This window comes from Panthera onca, chromosome C1 (genome assembly GCF_046562875.1).
Source record: "Panthera onca isolate mPanOnc1 chromosome C1, mPanOnc1 haplotype 2, whole genome shotgun sequence".
Lineage (NCBI taxonomy): Eukaryota > Metazoa > Chordata > Mammalia > Carnivora > Felidae > Panthera > Panthera onca.
The window spans coordinates 64,780,999-64,803,164 of record NC_138346.1 but is presented as its reverse complement, the minus strand read 5'-3'; the positions used below and the strand labels follow the sequence as shown (position 1 = coordinate 64,803,164).

The 22,166-nt window shown below is 40.5% G+C and overlaps 1 protein-coding gene across 5 annotated transcripts in view; it reads right to left on the bottom strand.

Moving 5' to 3' along the window:
• Nucleotides 1-22,166, bottom strand: part of STK39 (serine/threonine kinase 39) — a 318,329-nt gene that overhangs the window by 9,026 nt on the left and 287,137 nt on the right. For all 5 annotated transcript variants that reach the window (XR_013557279.2, XM_060624836.3, XM_060624837.3 and 2 more), the window contains exon 17: nucleotides 12,406-12,470. Coding sequence is in view for 4 of the 5 variants with exons in the window: in XM_060624836.3 (XP_060480819.1) it covers nucleotides 12,406-12,470 (65 nt within the window). In the remaining variant the exon portion in view is untranslated. The remainder of the gene's footprint in view (nucleotides 1-12,405; nucleotides 12,471-22,166) is intronic.

Genomic DNA, 22,166 nt, shown 5'->3' with positions numbered 1-22,166 from the left:
ACCAAGTAGTTGAATGGCTCATGATAGATAACTTATTTTTCCATGACAGAGTTTTGTTTATAATATTTTAGGACATTTATTGCCTAAAATTGGCCCAAATTATAGCATGTCAAATATTTTGATTTTTCTTCAAAATTAAAAAGTGAAAACAAGTCACTGTCCATCAAACCTCTCACTTGTCCTCGTTCAAGTGTTTTTTTTTTCACTTCCCTCTCTTTCCTACACATGCACGTGCGCGCGCGCGCACACACACACACACACACACACACACACACACACACAGTACTCAGATCACCATTCCAGGCTGCCTCTTCAGAGTACATAAATCAGAACCAGACATTATGTAAGTACCACAAGTAGGGAGAAAAATGTATGATGAATGACTGGGAATGGGCAATTAATCACTAAAGGGCCATCCAAACTTTTTCTTGGCCTAATTCCTGCTAAATTATTGTCAAAACAATTAGTTTCCCATGTAAAAAAAAAAAAAAAAAAAAGCCCTTTCCAATCATCACAATGAACCGCTCTGCGCTGCTCCAAAAAACAGTACATAAACTCAGCCCTTTGTCAACCTCAACATTCTCCCTTACAATAAGCAGCTAATTAGAACATATAACTTGAATATTTTTAAGTAATTATCTTTAAAGTAATGGTGTCAGCACTTACGCTGTTGATTTTCTTACATAAGCATAAAGGGTAGAAACGTTAGTTGACATTTAAAGAATTTACTCTGTCCCTGTCCAATGATTTCTCTAGCTTTACTCTGACAAGATATTCAGTAAAGGGCAGTAAGATCAAAAACGTCCCTTTCCTTATCACTTTTAACAAAGTAGTACAGGCACAGGAGCGTTGTCAGATAAGGTATTTTCCAGTGGGTGTTTGTCATACAAATACTAGGACACTCAACCCCCACCACCACCAGTTTTCTTGTTCCACAAGCCCTGTTTGTGTATCTCCCTAAACGTTCCCCTGCTATGTAGTTACTGCTGACTTACTGCTCACTTACTCAATGCAGTGAATGGGGGCAGACACAACGCATGTAATTAATAGGCAAATGACAAACACCCCAGGAGCACCAATAGCTGCTGGCAGGGATGAGGAGGGAGCAGACAGTGTGAAGCTGTGAAGCGCATCCCTGCATGTCAAAGATACATCAGAAATTTGGCAGTGGGATGAGCAGGAGGTTGAAATGACCCGAAATAAAACAAAATATCCAATAGTGGTTAAGCCAACTAGACATGAAAGAAAAATCTTAAGTCCCTCTTGTGAAGAGTAGTGGAAGTGAGAATTTACAATGCAAGTGGGTGATCAAACCAGTGGTTATTGTGGGTACATCACACAGGGAGTCCACCTGTCACCCTCAGTCCCAGCGCCTCCCTCCCCCAGCGACACTGGAACATTCGGTTTCCTGGCAAAGAGGCACAGACCAGGTTGCCTGGCTTTGAGTCAGGCACTCGGCTCTTCTTCTCCCACTACCCTGCCGACTCTCTCTTAACCAAGGCTGAGTCCTTGCCTCTCTCACTGTGGCCTGCAAAACACTGAGGGCAATATGCAAAAGATTCTGGAATCTATAGCAAAGGGACCAGAGACCCTTAAAGCAGCAGTTCTCAAACTTCTTGGTCTCAGGTACTCTTTATACTCTTAAAAATTATCAAGGACTTCAAAATCTTGTGCTTTTGTTTTGTTTTGTTTTGTTTTAAATCATTCGTCACCATCAAGTGGGATTTATTCCTGGGATGCAAGGCTGGTTCAATATTCACAAATCAATCAATGTGATACAACATTAAGGGAAAGGAAAAAAAAAAACCGTATCATTTCAATGGACACAAAAAACACTTGACAAAGTACAACCTTCATTCATGATAAAAGTCTTCAACAGAGTAGGTTCAGAGGGAACATACCTCAATATAATAAAGGCCATCTATGAAAAACAGTTAACATCCTTAATGGGGAAAAACAGCTTTTTCTCTAAGGTTAGGAACAAGACAAGGATGTCCACGCTCCCCACTGTTATTCAACATAATACTGAAAGTCCTAGCCACAGCAATCAGACAACAAAAATAAATAAAAGGCATCCAAATCAGTAAGGAAGAAGTGAAACATTCATATTTACAGATGACATGACACTATATATAGAAAACCCAAAAGACCCCACCAAAAAACTACCAGAAGTGATCAACAAATTCAGTAATGTCACAGGATGCAAAATCAATGTACAGAAATCTGTGGTATTTCTATATACCAATAATGAAGCAGCAGAAAGAGAAATTAAGAAAACAATCCCATTTACAATTGCTCCAAAAATACTAAGATACCTAGGAATAAAATACTGATGAAAGAAATTGAAGAAGACACAAAGAAACGAAAAGACATTCCATTCTCATGGACTGGAAGTACAAATATTGTTAAGACGTCTATTCTACCCAAAGGAATTAACACCAAAATACCACCAGCATTCTCCACAAAACTAGAACAAAAATCCTAGAATTTGTATAGAACTACAAAAGACCTTGAGTAACCAAAGCAATCTTGAAAAAGCAAAGCTGGAGGCATCATAATTCTGGACTTCAAGTTAGACTGCAAAGCTGTAGTCATCAAAACTGTATGATGCTGGCACAAAAACAGACACATAGATCAATGGAACAGAGTAGAAAACCCAGAAATAAACCCACAATTATATGGTCAATTAATCTTTAACAAAGCATAAAAGAGTATCCAATGGGCTAAAGACAGTCTGTTCAACAAATGGTGTTGGGAAAACTGGACCATTCTCTGACCCCATATACAAAAATTCAAAATGGATTAAAGACCTAGATATGAGATCTGAAACCATAAAAATCCTAGTAGAGAACACAAGCAGTAACCTCATTGACACCGGCCATAGCAACTTCTTACTAAATAAGTCTGGGGCAAGAGAAACAAAAGCAAAAATAAACTATTGGGACTTCATCAAAATAAAAAGTTTCTACACCAGCAAAGGAAACAAAACTAAAAGGCAGCCTACTGAAAGGGAGAAGATATTTACAAATGATATCCAATAAAGAGTTAGTATCCAAAATATATTTTAAAACTTATAAAACTCAACATGTAAGAAACAAATAATCCAATTATAAAATGGGCAGCAGAAGACACAAACACACATTTCTTCAAAGAAGATCAGATAGATGGCCAAGAGACCCATGAAAAGATATTCACATCAATTACCATCAGAGAACTGCAAATCAAAACTACATACAATGAGGGGCGCCTGGGTGGCGCAGTCGGTTAAGCGTCCGACTTCAGCCAGGTCACGATCTCACGGTCCATGAGTTCGAGCCCCGCGTCAGGCTCTGGGCTGATGGCTCAGAGCCTGGAGCCTGTTTCTGATTCTGTGTCTCCCTCTCTCTCTGCCCCTCCCCCGTTCATGCTATGTCTCTCTCTGTCCCAAAAATAAATAAAAAACGTTGAAAAAAAAAAAAAATTAAAAAAAAAAAAAAACTACAATGAGATATGACCTCATAACTGTCAGAATGGCTAAAAGCAACACAAGAAACAACAGCTGTTGGCGAGGATGTGGAGAAAAGGAACACTCACTATTGGTGGGAATGCAAACTTGTGCAGCCACTACGGAAAAGAATATGTGGGAGTTCCTCAAAAAGTTAGAACTACCCTATGATTCAGCAATTGCACTATGGAGTATTTACTCAAAGAATACAAAAACACCAATTCAGAAGGATACGTGCACCTGTATGCTTATAGCAGCATTATTCACCGTGGCCATGATATGGAAGCAGTCAAGCATCCACTGATCGATGAATGGATAAAGAAGATGTAGTATGTTCATATATATGTATACATATATACATATACATACATACATACACACAAAATATTATTCAGCCGTAAAAAGAATGAAATCTTGCTATTTGCAATGACATGGATGGAGCTAGACAATATAACGCTAAGCAAAAGGAGTCACAGAAAGACAAATGCCATATGATTTCACTCATACGTGGAAGAAACAAAACAAATAAGCAAAGGGAAAACAAAAAGAGACAAACCAAGAAGCTTAACTCTTGACCATAGAGAACAAACTGATGGCTACCAGAGGAGTGTGGATGGGGGGATGGGTGAAATAAGCAATGGGGATTAAGGAGGGCCCTTGTGGTGAACACTGGGTGTAGGGAAGTGTTGAATCATAACATTGTTCACCTTGAAACTAATGTAACACTGTATGATAACTATACTGGAATCAAAATAAAACTTAAAAAGCTTATGTTTTTGCAGGTTACATTTATTATATTGACTATTTTAGAAATTAAAACTGAAAAATTTTTAACATTATTGAAGTCATGTTTAAAGTATTTTTAAGTATTAAAATAATTAAAAACAAACATGGTTATGTAGATTATATTATACTGAAGGTCTCAGAAATTAAAACTGAGAAATTTCTGAATTATTCATTTACTACTTCATTAAATCTAATAATAAACCCACTACATGCTAGCATAAATAAAATCATGAAAAATAACCAGTTTACCCAAACTGAGTGGCACTGCTTTACATTTTGCAAATCTCTTTAATGTCTTGCTTAATGGAAGATGGTGAGATTTCCCTATCTGCTTCTACATTCAATCTATTGTTTTAGGTTGTTTTCCTTGAAGTATATATAAGAAAATCCAGCCTCATATAAATATGTAGTTGAAAAAGGGAACAAATAGAATTTTAAAAGTCTTTCTGATAATTGTGGATATTGTTTGTTACTACTTTGAGACTTTCCAAGTGGAGTTTCCTAAAAGTTAGTTGCGACGTGGAATCTGAAACCATAGTATTGAAATTTAATTCTGTTAGATTAAAACCATTAGTCTATCTTGCGTTTTGAATTGATCTTTTGCCCAGGTATGACTTTTCGGCATCATTGAATTATGCACATCTTCCACTGCTGACACAGTTTGTTCTATAATCTCTATGTCTCAATACACCATGCCAACCAATCATGTTCAAAACTATCACATATCACTAATCTCATCAGAAAAAGTAAGTACTGGGATGCTGTCAAGGTTACAGGGGCAGATGCAAGTTTTCCAAAGTCATTTTTCTGCTCGAAAGCTGAAATTTATTATCGAGAACAAATATGGCCAGTTGTTTTCCTTAAAGCGCCAGGCTTACTTGGTTCATGTTGAAAAAATGTCTGCCAATTCCTTAGTCTGAACAACCACATTTTGTCAGTTATTCTTCCAAATAAAATTAGTGTTCCACGGGGGAAAACATGGCTAGTTCAGCTTACAACTCAACCTCACAAGAGCTTTTCCTGGAGACAACCACTATCCTTCAGTATATAAGCATACCTTGTTTTATTGCACTTCACTTTGTTGCCTTTCGTGGATACCACATTTTTCACAAACTGAAGGTTTGTGGCAATCCTATACCAAGTAAGTCTATTGGTGTAATTTTCCCAAAAGCATTGGTTCGCTTCGTGTCTGTGTAATATTTTGGTAATTCTCACAATTTTTAAAACTTTTTCATTATATTTGTTATAGTGATATGACATCAGTGATCTCTGGGGTTACTTTTGCAGTTGTTTTGGGGCCCACGAACTTAACCCATAAATGTTGTGTGTGTTCTGACTGTTCCACTCACCTCTCTCCCTCTCCTCAGGCCTCCTGATTCCTTAAGACACAACTGTATTGAAATTAGGCCACTTAATAACCCTACAATGGCCTCCAAATGTTCAAGGGAAAGAAAGAATCACACATCTCTCACTTTAAATTAAAACCTAAAAATGATTCAGCTTAATGAGGAAGGCATGTCAAAAGCAGAGACAGGCCAAAAGCTAGGCCTCTCACAAGCTGTGAATGCCAAAGTTCAAAAAAAGATCTTGAAGGAAATTGAACATACACTACTCCAGTGAACACACGAATGATAAGAAAGCAAAACAGCCGTCTTAACTGCTGATATGAAGAAAGATTTGGTGGTCTGGATACAAGATCAAATCAGCCACCACATTCCCTTAAGCCAAAGCCTAATCCAGAGCAAGGCCCTAACTTTCTTCAATTCTTTTAAGTCTGAGGGAAGTGAGGAAGTTGCAGAAGAAAATTTGGAAGTTAGCAGAGGTTGGTTCATGAGGTTTAAGGAAAGAAGTTATCTCCATAACATAAAAGTACGAGGTGAAGCAGCAAGTGATCCAGAAGATCCAGCTAAGAGAATTAAAGAAGGTGGCTACACTAAACAACAGATTTTCTGTGTAGACAAAAACAGCTTAAAAAATTTTTTTTTCATGTTTTTGAGAGAGAGAGAGAGCGTGCATGAGCAGGGGAGGGGCAGAGAAAGAGGGAGACACAGAATCTGAAGCAGGCTCCAGGCTCTGAGCTGTCAGCACAGAGCCCGACATGGGGCTCGAACTCACTAGCCGTGAGATCATGACCTAAGCCAAAGTCAGACGCTTAACTGACTGAGCCACCCAGGAGCCCCCAAAACAGTTTTCTTTTGGAAGAAAATGCCACTTTGGACTTCACAGCTAGAGAGGAGACGTCAGTACCTGGCTTCAAAGCTTCAAAGAGGACAGGCTGACTCCTCTTAGGGGCTAATGCTAGGTGGTGATTTTACATTGAAGTCAATGCTCATTTACCATTCCAAAAATCTTAGGGCCCTTAAGAATTATGTTAGAGCTATTTATAGAATATGTACTCTATAAATGGAACAACAGCACATTTGCTTACAAAACGGTATATTGAAATATTTGAAGCCCACTGTTAAGAACTGCTCAGAAAAGATTCCTTTCACAATATTACTGCTCACTGACAATGTACTTGGTCACCCAAGAGATCTGATGGAGCTGGACTGTGAGATTAATGTGGTTTTCATGCCTGCTAACACAATATCCATTCTAGAGTCCATGGGTCAAGGAGTAATTTCAACTTTTGACCTGAGCCGAAGTCAGACAATCACCTGACTGAGCCACCCACATGCCCCTTAACTTTCAAGTCTTATTATTTAAGAAATACTTCTCATAAGGCTATAGCTGCCACAGACAGTGATTTCTCTGATGGATCTGGGCAAAGAAAATCGAAAACCTTCTGGAAAACTTCACCTTTCTAAATGCCATTAAGGGCATGAGTGACTCTTAGGAAGTGGTCAAAATGTCTACATTCACAGGAATTTGGAAGAAACCGTTCCCAGTCCTCATGGATGACTTTGAGGGCTTCAAAGTTTCAGTGGAGAAAGTAACTTCAGATGTAGTAGAAACAGCAAGAGAACTAGAATTAGAAGTGGAGCCTGAAGATGGGACTGAATTGCCACAAGGTCAGGATAAAATCTGAGCAGATGAGGAGTTGCTTTTTATGGATGAGCAAAGTGGTCTTGAAATGGAACCTACTTCTGGTGCAGATGCTGTGAAGACTGCTGAAATGCCAACAAAGGATTTAGTATATTCCACCTCAAACCTGTGTTCGCTTTGGAACCACTAGAAATTTGAAAATCTACACTGCCATCCCAGAGGTCGTGAATGAATTGGTCTGGGGTGTGGCTTGGGTACTGGGATTTTGAGCTCCCTTGATGATGCAAAAGGTCAGTAGAGTTGGAACCACTGTTCTACCTGAGTGCTTCCCAAAGTGTGAAGCACCGAGTTGGCTCCATGTTTCCTATAAAGCAGAGGTTCTCAAACCTTAGCATCACCTGGAGAGCTTGTTAAAACCGATTCCTGTGCCCTGCCCCCCAGAGACTCTTGATTCATTAGGCCTGGGATGTGGCCCTGGAAGGCTACATTTTTATCAAGTTTCCAGATGAAGCAGACACTGCTGGTCTGGGGACCACACCTGGAGAACCAGTGTCTCAGACTGGAGCAGGAGGCTCAGAGAGGCTACCTGGATCTTCTTGAACTGATAGGTTCCCTAAAGATTTTTCTTACCTTACTCCCCTTTCAGTAGGGAGAAAAAGTTAATACTCTTAAGTAGTTTTAAATCTCATTTTGGTCTTTGCTTTACCTGTGCTTCAGGAAATGCTGCCTTCCGTTATGCAGCCTCCAACTACACCTGAGCTGAAAGCCTCGAAAACTAAGGCCCGTTAGTCATTAATTGACAAAATGCCTATGAAAATCACTGTACGTAATGCATGTTATTAAACTTCAGTACGTAAATGCATGCTATTAAATGAGTTCACTTACCCACATGTAAATGTGTACCAACTGGATGTTAATTACATATACTCACAATTTGTATTCTTTAAGGGCAAATTATCTTTCATATTTTTATTAATGCAATTTCAAAAATTCCACGTCGAAAGCAGCAAGATTCAATTACTTTATAAAACTGCAAAGGAGCAAATTTAAAAATGCCTTAAAAGGCATTTATGGAGAGTTGTCTCAAGGCAAGGCTTACGACAATCAACAAAGAGGCAGTACTGAGATGTTAAACTGAAAGCATGTTACACTTGAGCTGAAATGCCCTCTGTGCTTGAACCACTTTGTTAAAAGTGTTACATATGAAAAAGGTTTCTGATCTTCCTGCCTCTGGTCATGCCAACAATGGAAATCTAGCTTCATCTGACTTATAATAAGTGAAGTACAAGATCTCACTGGGCAAGGAAAAAAGTAAATGCTCTTCTTGATATAACCAGTATCTTTGCTCTCTGGGCCATTGTTTTTCTTATGTAAGCAGATATGTAAGGACAGACACCTTTTCAAACTTGAGCCATATAATTCTAATAGTGGTGGGAGAGTAGAGAGAAAAGAGATCAGAGACTGAACTATCCACAAAACAGCATGTTTCTCAGCTGTGGCTAAATACTGGAATCACCAGGGGATGCTTTCAAAATGCCCCAAACCCAGGCTGCACCAAAAGTAATCACATTAAAGATATCTGGTGTGGGACACAGGCAGCAGTGATTTTTTTAAAATGCCCCCACCACCCCCTGAGTAAACCACTGTTCTGTGAGGTAAAGAACCACAGTAGCAAGATACAACGTGTTCTTTAGACGATTTTCAGGCTCCTGACACTCTCCTTTAGAAAGCAAAAAAAGCTTGGAGATAAAAATGATAAACAGCTGAGAGATAAAAGGACCACGAGCAGCAGTAGTTTTTGAGGAAAAGTGCTTCTGAAATCCTTTGATCTTTTATTCTTCAAGGAAATAGCCAAATGGATGAACGAAGGCAAATGCGTTTGAATCTCTGTGGTTTCGCCAGGATGTTAGTGTTCCACAGAAGATTAGGCCAAGAAGCAGTTCAAATTAGCTCTATCAAGTGGCTCTCAAACTGGCTGGCAAGTGGTAACAACAAAGAGACCCCCTCAGGTTTAACTAGGGCTGGATAGAGAGGTAAGTGACAGAAATAGAAGGACGCTCCTGAGTCTGGCTTTATTTAACATCTTTAGCTACCTTTTGGGAAAAAAGCCATTAATTTCCATTTACTGGGAACAGCACATTACTACATTCTCAAGCTATCAGGGGAAGGGAAGACATGTCTGGGTTCTCTTACAAGACTCCTGTGCCAGACAGACCAATGCTACTCAATCTGCTTAAAGCACAGAAGAGAATCCGTCTCAACCGCTGTCAATATGGGGTTCACTTACCCAGAATCACACAGCTGGTTCTTCGACAAAAGTTCATTCTTAGAGGCAGGACCCCCGCAGCCTTGTGACTTTATGGTCATCCAAAAGGAGGAATCCACAAAGAAACAGAAAGCCATAAAACCACAAGGCTGCAGCATCCTGTCTCTAAGAATCAACTGTTGTTGAAGAGCCTGGGCTGTGATGCGAGACCAGAGTTGAATTTGCAGTGCCTGCAGCTGTATGATCCTGGGTAAGTGAAGACGCTGCACAGAGTCTCGGATTCCTAGAACAGAAAATGAGCCTGATGATATCACCATCTTGTGGGATCGTGAGGACTAAATTAACCGAGGTGAAGTATGTAAAACACTTCACGCACTGTCTAGCAAACAGTGGATGCATAAGAAAGGCATTCATGTGATTTTTGCAGGCAAGTCCAAGGAATTTTAAGGGACTCTACAAACAGGGCATGAAGCAGAAGTCCCCATCCTAATCATTTTACAGGGATTAAAACAAATGGCAAGGAAAAACCAATGATGGCTAGTTTTTCTAAATGAGGCTGGTATTATTCTGCTGTGTGCCAGCCACTGTGCTAGGCATTGTGGGTCCAAGGCAGAAGCCTCTGGCCACTGGAACCTCTAGACTTCTTAAGAGGTATGAATTCATGGGGGGGAACAGAAGATCATCTAAGCCAGGACTGGACGTCAGAGAAGGCTTCCTGGAGAAAGCAAAAGGCCAGGAGAAAGTTAGAACATGCTGAGGTGTGGGGAGACGACGAAGCAGCCTGGAGAAGTTGGAGGAATGTCTAAGTAAGAGGAGAAAGCACATGCAAAGAGGCCAGCAGATGAAGCCAGGAGCAGATAGGGAATGAGGGGGAGAGAGGTGGGGAGAGTGAGGGCAGACCCAGAAAGGTAGGGCAGGAACCTTAAAGGGAGGTCTGGTCAGGGGTCTGAGTTGTAGTAGAGGGCAGTGGAGAGCCACTCAAGTATTTGGAGCGCTGTGCACTGTAGAAGCACTCTGGCCACAGCCACAGTGTGGTGAATGGAGCCAGAGGCTGCCAAACTGTAGGCAGGAAGATCTGTTTCAGAAGATAAGAGGATCCCACAAGGGTGCTAGAAACGGGGATGAAGAGGACAGAATCATGTGAGAGCATCTGGAGAAGCAATAAATTGATTCAAGTAGGAGATGAGGGGAGTTTTACAAGGTATAGTAGGTGTTTTTGTGTGTTTTTTTTAATATTTATTTTTGGGAGAGTGAAAGCAGGGGAGGGGCAGGGACAGGAGCGGGGTGTGTGTGTGTGTGCGTGTGCGTGTGCGCGCGCGCAGAGGATCCAAAGTGGGCTCTGCCCTGACAGGCTGACAGCAGCAAGCCCCATATGGGGCCTGAACTCACGAACCCGCAAGATCATGACCTGCCCTAAAGTAGGACGCTCAACTGACTGAGCCACCCAGGCGCCCCTATAGTGGCTGTTCTTATCAGACCTTCAGTAATAGGCAAAGGGTGGGGGGTTGCTATTCCTGTTTCATAGGTAAGCAAGTTTAGCTAGTGTGGGGCTAAGCCAGCACAAAAGCTCTAATCTCTTATCTTTGTTTGCATATTCAAAATGAGACCGATCTTCTGGAGGTGGTGTGTTATAACTTCTTTGTTATGGTATAAAAAATGAATAAAGAAACATTAATATTGGCTTGAAATCCTGACACAGGGTACCATTTTTTCCATCAGTACATTCTCATATGAATGAAATATGTTCACAAAGACGTAGGCGGATTAGAATCATAATAGAGGTGACAGAAATGTTGTAAACCAGAAGACGGGTTTTTCAATTTGTTAATTTTACCATTCTGTGTCTGAGTAAACCGTTCTTTTTGTTATCGAAACAAATTTCTTCAGATAAATTCTTTCTGTGAGAATCTTTGTGTTTTGCTTTCATCCCACAGCCTAGCCATATGAAATCAGACGAGAGGCAAGACCCAGAAAATTCATTAGCACAGGGCTAACATTTACTGTAACTGATCATTTTCATGTCTTTGGCCATGTACACTTTCCATTAAATTTTCACAAGAAATAAAAAAGACAGATCATCAATACATATTGTGCACAGCAAAGTGTTAGTCATTTATATCTTAAATTGCTTGTGGCATTGTGACTGGCTCTTGATAAGATTCATAATTTTAAAATGAGTCACTTAATGTACTGTTTGCTCAAACTTTCAGGAAAATAGTCACTTTTGACTGTTTGGACTTCTATTTCCGGTCATGGTCACCGTGTCTCTTGGTTTTAGAATGATGCCAGAATGCTCAGGATCTATATCTTTATGGCCACGCCAGTTCTCACATTTCAAGTCTGCTAGAGCAGAAAAACTGCTGGAACACCTCTTCTCTACGAGAATCTATTGCTGTGATTTGAAATGGGGAGTTAAAATGTTAGGTCTTTGTTCACAAGCCTTCAGCGAGTAGTTCTACAATCGCTTCCAATTACCTAAACCATTTCTACAACAATCAGCCTCAATTTTTAAAAGTTAGAACCACTTGGCTTTCACTCTGGGAAAGCTTTATTAACAGTGTTGGTTGGAATGAAGTTTAATTTTGTCTGTATGGTCAAGGTGCCATACAAACTGGAAGCAGAACAGTACAGGCTTCAAGATTTCTCCAGTGACCCCTCTTAAAGATGTACTGGGAAGCAAGCTACACTCATGGAAGAGTAAACTCCTGGTCATGGTCAGAAAATGTTCCCAGATGTTAAACAGGCAAATGACAGATGCAAAAATGGATCCCGAAAGAAAGCAACAATAGCAACAACATTGCAGAGCAGGTTATTAAACTGTTGCTGTTCCTTGCTGGCAGAGCATGGCAAAATATTTACCTTCTTACCAGAACTTTCAACTTACCAACTTAAATGTCAGTGTTTTTAAAGCTTTGGGATCATCTACAATCTTCTGTAAATTAGCAGCCACTGAAAAATACAAACATGGAGAAACATGTCCAAATTATTTACAATAACACTGGATTTTCACATTGATGATTCAGAAAATCTGACTAATCATGCAATAAGCTACAGAATTATTTCTTTCACAGACATTTACAAAGTCCATATAAATAACCAAATTAGTCTCATGCATTTTCTCCAATTTATATCTTCAGTGCATCTGAATTAATCACTACACGTTGAGCCCACATTTCACAAAATAAAATGGGAAATTACTTTCTAATGGAAAGCAGAGGTGACAGCAGCTTCCACTCTTTTTTTTTTTTTCCACCACTTGGTTTTTCTCAAGGTTCATTACTACAATATTTAGTAGCCAGCAGAGGGCAGCACAAAACAAAGAGGCGAGGTATTACAAAGAAGTGCCTCTCTGAAAGTCCTAGGTCAGTACATTTGAACCTTTCTCCGATAAATTCACTCAATTCTCTGCACCCATTTTTATCAAAGCAACAAAATACAGTGGATAACCTCTATGACTCGGGCATATGTGTTAATGCTTTCAGAGCACGATGATCTGTCAAACCTGTGAAGTGCCACCTGGAACAACACCCAAGTTGGCTGAACAGGGTCAAGCACTAGAGGCTGTCAGTGTGGGGATCAATAGCGAAGATATGTTTTCAGTATTAGCAGGATTCATCAGAGACCCGTCCCATTTTCCATGGTGTCCTCATATATTTGATACTCTAGCAGAGAAGTCAGCCTTTCCTGCGTACTCATTCCAGTTTAGGGTACAGAATTATCAAAAGGTAATGATGATGGAAATTTAAAACTCTGCTCTTTCCATATCCAAATCTAAAGTATAAAGTGTTGGGGTGCCTGGGTGGCTCAGTCGGTTAAGCGTCTGACTTCAGCTCGGGTTACGATCTCGCGGTCCGTGAGTTCGAGCCCCGCGTCGGGCTCTGGGTTGATGGCTCAGAGCCTGGAGCCTGCTTCTGATTCTGTGTCTCCCTCTCTCTCTGCCCCTCCCCCATTCATGCTCTGTCTCCGTCTCAAAAATAAATAAAAACATTAAAAAAATTTTTTAAAAATAAAGTATAAAGTGTTGAAAATCAAGTGAGGGCTGCTGGTTAGAGAAAAAGAAATGACTATGGAAGAAATTAAAGAAGGTTCCGTTTATCATTTTTACTTTTCATGTGGAAAGCTGTCTGCTGCTCAGTAATTAGGTACCTGAAAAGTTATGTAACTATTTTAAGATTAAAAAAAAAGATAACATATATTTTGAGAAAAGTGTTTCAAGTAGAAAAGTCCAACTGGAGAGTAGAAAGAAATCTGCATATTTCATGTTTCTCTAAGGTGGACTAAAAACAACATAGATACATGGATTTTCTGCAGATTAGTTATTTAATTTAACTCATCAGCTGCAGAAGAGAAAAAATGAAAATTATATACTCAATATGGCTATTTCTCTTTATAAACCATAATTACAAGCATCATTTTATCGTTTGTTGCCCTTAACACGTCCACTCTGAGCGAACTGCAAAGTTTCATTTATAAGAACTCCCCTCCTTTCACATCTTCTCCTCTTTCTTTTGCCCCCACATGCAAACTTGCACAAGCATCAGGTATATCCTGGGCCACCAACCTCAATGTAGGTATCAGCACCAAGCATCTTCTGGCCTCCTCAGCGGTTTCCTGAACGTATTTCAGATGCTACAATCATCTAGTAATCCACTCAAGAAACACTGCCTCATGGGGTGAAAAGCTGTGCTGTGAAACACCGTCCACCAAAGCCAGTATTTATGATGTCAAGGCATTCTGACTGCAAATTACAGCAGCTGAGCACAGCCACCGTTTTCTTAAAACATAAAAGTGTTCTAATAGCCCCTCTGATTTGGGCTGATTTCATGAGTGGCCATAAAGTCTTCATATGAATTTCAGTCGTTTCATTAGAGGCCCTGAGTTAATGTGGATGATTTACTACCCTGTTCTGGGTCATCTATTTCCAGTCTGCTCTGTAGTGTTCTGCCAGAAGCAGCGCTCTGTCCTCCACTAATTCACAGCCCTGTCTCTGGCGTGCACGCCCATGTGCTGGGGCCCATCTCCCAGGAACATGGCTAAGCAAGTTGTAGAGTAGAGGGCAAAGCTGAAATGCTAGCATCTTAAACAATCATCCCAGAAGCCATGCTCCCCAATTGTGAACCCTATGCCTCGGGGACATTAGAAATTCAAATTCTGTCTTCAACTCAAAGCAAAAATAGCAAAACTGGCCACTTACCTGATTACTTATCCCACCTGCTAGGCTTATTTTCAATTTAGTTGATTCTAATTTGTTGTAAAGTGCTATAAAATACTTTCATTTAACTGACATCACATAAAATTCAAGGTGATGCTAATTTCTCTTCCACTAGCAATGCTCATTAAAAAGATGGGTGTCACTGTTTTCTCCCTTCTCCTGACTGTGCACCTGGATTTCAAAAATAAAAATGTTCCTTACCTGGAATGTGAGCTCAGAAGGAAGGGTTGGACAGGGCTGGTTAACTTTATAGCTTCTCAGGTATGTGCTGACATTATTGAACTTCGTGTTTTAAGGTGCTTTAGATTTCTTCAAAATATGGGGCTTCTGAACCCTGCCTACTCACTGGCCATCAACTTCTCTCCAATCCTTCCTGGCTTTCCCCAATAGAACCCATTCCCCTAGTTTCTGATGCAGACTGTGTTCTCTCCCTTGAGCAGACCCCTGCCCACCTCCTCATCCCTTCTCTTCAGTCACAAGTGCTCTGTTTCTTGACCACAGAGGACACAGAACACACTCACTGAGGTACCAGGGATTGTGGCCCTCTTGTCCTACCACTGCGGCTATAAGGTACCTTTGTGGGAGCCATCTATTTCTTGGCTATTTTTGTGTCTCTCTGTCATACTTTAGGCTTGAAGAAGGGCTACAAATTGTATGTGCTCTTTTTGAATAACATTTGGCCTAAGGTACGGTAGGTATTGTGCTTTATGAAACTGTAATAATATCATTAACAACCACATGAAAAAGATGTTGATGTTCAGTACCTCCCTGAATCCAAAAGAGAAAGAAATAAGATTGTCCTGGGGGTAATCCATCAGAAGTAAGGCAGCAGAGCCGACACTTACTTGGCAAACTAAGGCAAGCATTTTCCAGACCCTGTTTTCTCTATAAACTCCTTGTACTACTCAAATTCTCCACATTTTGACAGTTAGAAAAGTAATAGTTACATAATGACTATTTACAGTCTGTGTTTGCATTACAGGTGATTAGTGGAAACATACACTTTTCTCCCCAGGTACCAGTGTATTTCACAACAATCTCCTATAGTACTGATGTTCCAGCGGCCATGAGTTAATTTATCTAATTTGAGCTATTCCCAAACAAAAGCTGTGGAGAAAAGCACTCCAATGAACACCAAGTCTGAGGCACTCCCCTAGGAGGAAATTCTGAGAGAAGACAAAAGCGCAGACTTGGGTTACCTGATGTCACAATACTGTCTGATCCAAAGACACATCCTGAACATCTGCTTTGTACCCTGTGTTGCTGCAGAAAGGCAGCATCAGATTGCAAAGCAAGAAAGAGACACAGATGCCAAAAGAGAATGCAAGATTCTAAGTAAGAAGGAAAGGAAATGATAGGAGGGTGAGGATCTTATGGATACTGCTGTTAACGCTAATGTGAAATTACAGCTAATTAACTATTATGTTTGGGACAAAATACAAGAGATTCACCCTACTATTTTCCCTAACTCTCTGGGCTCTTACCTTAAGGACACGAGTGTAGCACAGTGTATAAGTACACGCTTTCTCCAGCCAGAGTGTGTGGGTTCAAATCCTGCTTCCTGCTTAGAGCCACATGGCTCTATGAATTGGGCAAGTTTACTTTAGCCTCTTTGTGCTGGAGTCCACACATCTGTAAAATGTGGATATTAATAGTCCCTGTCTGATAAGGTTCTTCTGGGGATTGAGTTAATATACATACAGTGTTTAGTGCTTGACGGATTGCAAGTACATGACAAATATTAGCTTACTATCTCTACCCTGGACAAATGCATATTTTAACTGGTTTCCTTGCTTTCAATCTTAACCCATGAGCCCTCTTACACTCACCAGAGTTACTTGGAGAATCTAAGTCGTAAATTGGAATGCGTTACCTCCTTAGGTAATACTGCTTAATCGTACATGTCAACTTCAGGATTAAGTCCAAGTTTTTAATTCGGTCTGTGAGACCCTCCACGGTGTGGCCCAACCTACCTCTTCAGTTCATATTCTGCCTTGTCCTACCTTAGATTTTCCCAGGTAGGGCTCCATAACCGCCCCCTCCTCTAGGTATCTACCACTACTCTCATCATTATGCTAAAACAATCCATTATAAATCTCGTTTCCCCAGTGGATTCATATTTTTTGATAACCCAGACAAAATCTTATTCACCTCGGCAAAAGGTTTATCTTTGAAATATACCCACATTTAGAGAGACTAATGACTTCTTACCACCTCCACTGCCGCTACCCAAGTACAGCCGCCACTGTCTCTTGTCTAGACTCATACAATAGCCTCGAATCTCTCTGTTTCCATCCTCGCCCCTCAATGGCTCAGCCTCTACCCAGCAGTCAGAGGAGCCTTCTCCAACAGTTTTGCCTTTTGTTTCAGATTGTTTACTTCTTTTCATTTACTACCTCCAACCCATTCCATCTATAAGGAACCGGCAAAATTGGCTATTTTTCATTGTTTTTCAAGAGATGAGAGTAGGTCACTCCACAGGTAAGCCACCCAGACTGGCACAGGTGGTCGCCCCAACAAGGAAATCTACAATGGTAAGTAGAGGACAGACATGATGAGCATCAGTGTGGCCTCACGACTATCTGCAGCAACGAGGACTAAGTCATACCACTAACCTCCCCTCTTACAGCTCTCCCCAGGAAAAGAAACCAACCCGGAGGAACTATTCCCAGGTGGATCCCAGCAGTATAAGCAGTGGACTACAGTGAATACTTGGTGTGCAGCCCAAATCTTCTCTTTAGGAATGAGGCTAATGTTCTCCCATCTGCTGGGATAATTGTTGGCTGATGACTCTTACTTTGTCCTTCTTTGGGAATTCCCCTTGGAAACCTTAAGACTAAAATCCATGGACAAATATGGTACAACCACCTTAGAAGAAATTTCTATGTTTAAATTTATAAACAAAAGAGAAACACAAAATAAAAAGATGTAAAATATGATATCAAATATGTGAAATGTGGAGAGGAGAGGGTTATAGAATGAGTTCAAAATTAAGCAGCCATCAGCTTAATGTAGACTGTTATATTCAGAAGATGTTATATATTAACCAAATGGGAACCACAAATCAAAAATAAAGTTAGAGATATGCCAAAAAAAAAAAATGAAGTGCAAGGAATCCAAGTATATCACTAAAGAAAACCAGCAAACCATGAAGCAGAGAAAAAGATAAAAGGATCAGAGAAAAACTAAAAAACAACCACAAAATGAGTAACAAAATAGCAATAAATATATATTTATCAAAATTACTTTGAATATAAATGGACTAATGTTCCAACAGAATGAAATAGGGTGACAGAATGGATAAATAAACAAGACTCATCTATATGCTGCCTAGAAGAGACTCAATTCAGACCTAAAGACACCTAGAGATTGAAAGTGAGGTGATACAGAAACATTTATCATGCAAATGGATGTCAAAAAAAGCCAGAGTAGCAATACTTATATTGGACAAAATAGACTTTAAAACCAAGTCTGTAAAAAGAGACAAAGAAGGATGCTATATAATAAACGTGACAATCCAACAAGAGGATATAACAATGTAAATATGAATGCACCCAACATGAGAACACCAAAATACATAAAACAGTTAATAACAAACATAAAGGAATTAATTGATAGCAATACAATAACAGTAGGGAACTTCTAATACCCCACTTACATCAATGGACAGATCATCCAAACAGAAAATCAGTAAGGACACAGTGGCTTTGAATGACACACTGGACCACGTGGATTTAACAGATATATTCAGAACATTCCACCCTAATCAGCAGAATACACTTTCTTCTCAAATGCACATAAAACATTCTCCAGAACAGATCACATATTAGGCCAAAAAACAAGTCTCAACAAATTAAAAAATACTGAAGTCATACCATGTATCTTTTCTGACCTTAACACTATGAAACTAGAAATAAACCACATGCAACAATCTGGAAAGATCACAAACAAATGGAGGTTAAATAACATGAACCGTCAATGAGGTCATGATGCTATTAAACCATCAATGAGTCAACCAAGAAATCAAGGAAGAAATCAAAAAGCATATGGAAACAAATGAAAATGGTCTAAAACCTTTGGGATGCAGCCAAAACAGTTCTAAGAGGGAAGTTTATAGCAATACAGCCTACTTCAGGAAGAAGCAAGAAAAACCACAAATGAACCACCTAACCTGATAGACAGAGGGGAAGGTGGTGGCGTAGGAGGACACTGGGCTCACTGCGTCCTGCTGATCACTTAGATTTCACCCACACCTGCCTAAATAACCCAGAAAACCGCCAGAAGACTAGCAGAACAGACTCTCCAGAGCCAAGTGTGTAGATAAGAGGCCCACGGAAGAGGGCAGGAAGGGCGGAGAGGCGGTATGTGCTACAGGGACAGGTGGGAGGGAGCCAGGGCAGCAGAGGGGCAGCCCGACCAGCAAGGCAGAGCCCCTTGCAAAAGCTGAGGGGCCGGACACCGTGTGTTCTGACAGCCAGCGGGACTTAACATCTGGAATGTTATAAGGCAACAGCTCTGCTCTCAGAGCGGGGAGGGCGAGAGGACACTGAGAGGGAGAGTTGTTGAGCCCCAGAAGACAGAGCTCAGCTCGGAGGGAGAACAAAGGCGCTGGCAAGTGCCATCTCCCTCTCCCATCCCCAGCCGAAATTCCAAAGGGAACCAGTTCCCTTCACCGAACTTGCTTGCACCGCACAAACGCCCAACAATGTGTTTCTGTGTATGCATCCCTGTGACGGGTCTGCAGGGCCTCCCTCCTGGTGCTGCAGGGCCCCTCCCGCAGGGGACTGCCTCTGGTAAAGCGAGCTAAGCCTGCCCCTCCTACCCCTGTGCACCTTGCGGATCCACCCCAGCTAATTGGCCAGATCCCATCGAAGCAGCACCACAAGCCTGGCAGTCTCCAAGTAGCCCAGACAGGGCCCAAACCACTCCACAGTGAGTCCTGCCCCTGGGAGAGGGGAAGACAAGGTACACCTCAGTCTGACTGTGGCCTCAGCAGTGGTCTGGGGACAGACATCGGGTCTGACTGCGGCCCTGCCCACAAACACAAGTTACTCCAGACAGCACAGGGGAAGTGCCCTGCAGTTCTGTGCCACTCCAGGGACTATCCAAAATGATGGAACGGAAGAATTCTCCTCAGAAGAAACTCCAGGAAGTAGTGACAGCTAATGAACTGATCAAAAATGATTTAAGCAATATAATGGAACAAGAATTTAGAATAATATTCATAAAATTAATCACTGGGATTGAAAAAAGCATAGAAGACAGCAGAGAATCTATTGCTACAGAGATCAAGGGACTAAGAAATGGTCATGAGGAGCTAAAAATGCTGTAAATGAGGTGCAAAATAAAATGGAGATGGCCATAGCACGGACTGAAGAGGCAGAGGAGAGAATCAGTGAATTAGAAGATAAAATTATAGAAAAAGAGGAAGCTGTGAAAAAGAGAGATAAAAAAAAAATCCAGGAGTATGAGGGGAGAATTAGAGAACTAAGTGATGCAATCAAATGGAACAATATCCGTATCATAAGAATTCCAGAAGAAGAAGAGAGAGAGAAAGGGGCTGAAGGTGTACTTGAACAAATCATAGCTGAGAACTTCCCTGATCTGGGGAAGAAAAAAGGCATTGAAATCCAAGAGGCACAGAGAAGTCCCTTCAGACGTAACCTGAATTGATATTCTGCATGACATATCATAGTGAAACTGGCAAAAAACAAGGATAAAGAGAAAATTCTGAAAGCAGCAAGGCATAAACAGGCTCTAACTTACAAAGGGAGACTCATAGGAGTAGTGGCAGACCTATCTACTGAAACTTGGCAGGCCAGAAAGGAATGGCAGGAAATCTTCAATGTGACAAACAGAAAAAATATGGAGCCGAGAATCCTTTATCCAGCAAATCTGTCATTCAGAATATAAGGATAAAGTTTTCCCAAACAAACAAAAACTGAAGGAATTCATCACCACTAACACAGCCCTACAAGAGATCCTAAGGGGGGATTCTATGAGTGAAATTTTGCAAGGACCACAAAGTACCAGAGACCTTACTACAAGGTAAACCCATATCTTTCAATAATAACACTGAATGTAAATGGACTAAATGCTCCAACCAAAAGACACAGGGTATCAGAATGGATAAAAAAACAAGACCCATCTATTTGCTGTCTACAAGAGACTCATTTTAGACCTGAGGACACCTTCAGATTGAAAGTGAGGGGATGGAGAACTATCTATCATGCTACTGGAAGTCAAAAGAAAGCTGGAGTAGCCATACTTATATCAGACAAACTAGACTTTAAATTAAAGGCTGTAACAAGAGATGAAGAAGGGCATTATATAATAATTACAGGGTCTATCCACCAGGAAGAGCTAACAATTATAAATGTCTATGCGCCGAATACAGGAGCCCCCAGATATATAAAACAATTAATCACAAACAAAAGCAACCTTACTGATAAGAATGTGGTAATTGCAGGGGACTTTAACACTCCACTTACAGAAATGGATAGATCATCTAGACACACGGTCAATAAAGAAACAAGGGCCCTGAATGATACATTGGATCAGATGGACTTGACAGATGTATTTAGAACTCTGCATCCCAAAGCAACAGAATATACTTTCTTCTCGAGTGCACATGGAACATTCTCCAAGACAGATCACATACTGGGTCACAAAACAGCCCTTAATAAGTATACAAGAATTGAGAGCATACCATGCACACTTTCAGACCACAATGCTATGAAGCTTGAAATCAACCACAGGAAAAAGTCTAGAAAACCTCCAAAAGCATGGAATGGAGGTTAAAGAACACCCTACTAAAGAATGAGTGGGTCAACCAGGCAATTAGAGAAGAAATTAAAAAATACATGGAAACAAATGAAAATGAAAATACAACAATCCAAATGCTCTGAGATGCAGCGAAGGCAGTCCTGAGAGGAAAATACATTGCAATCCACACCTATCTCAAGAAACAAGAAAAGTCCCAAATACAAAATCTAACAGCACACCTAAAGGAAATAGAAGCAGAACAGCAAAGACACCCCAAACCCAGCAGAAGAAGAGATATAATAAAGATCAGAGCAGAAATAAACAATATAGAATCTAAAAAAACTGTAGAGCAGATCAACGAAACCAAGAGTTGGTTTTTTGAAAAAATAAACAAAATTGATAAACCTCTAGCCAGGCTTCTCAAAAAGAAAAGGGAGATGACTCAAATAGGTAAAATCATGAATGAAAGTGGAATTATTACAACCAATCCCTCAGAAATACAAGCAAATTATCAGGGAATACTATGAAAAATTATATGCCAACAAACTGGACAATCTGGAAGAAATGGACAAATTCCTAAGCACTCACACACTTCCAAAACTCAATCAGGAGGAAATAGAAAGCTTGAACAGACCCATACCAGCAAAGAAATTGAATCCGTTATCAAA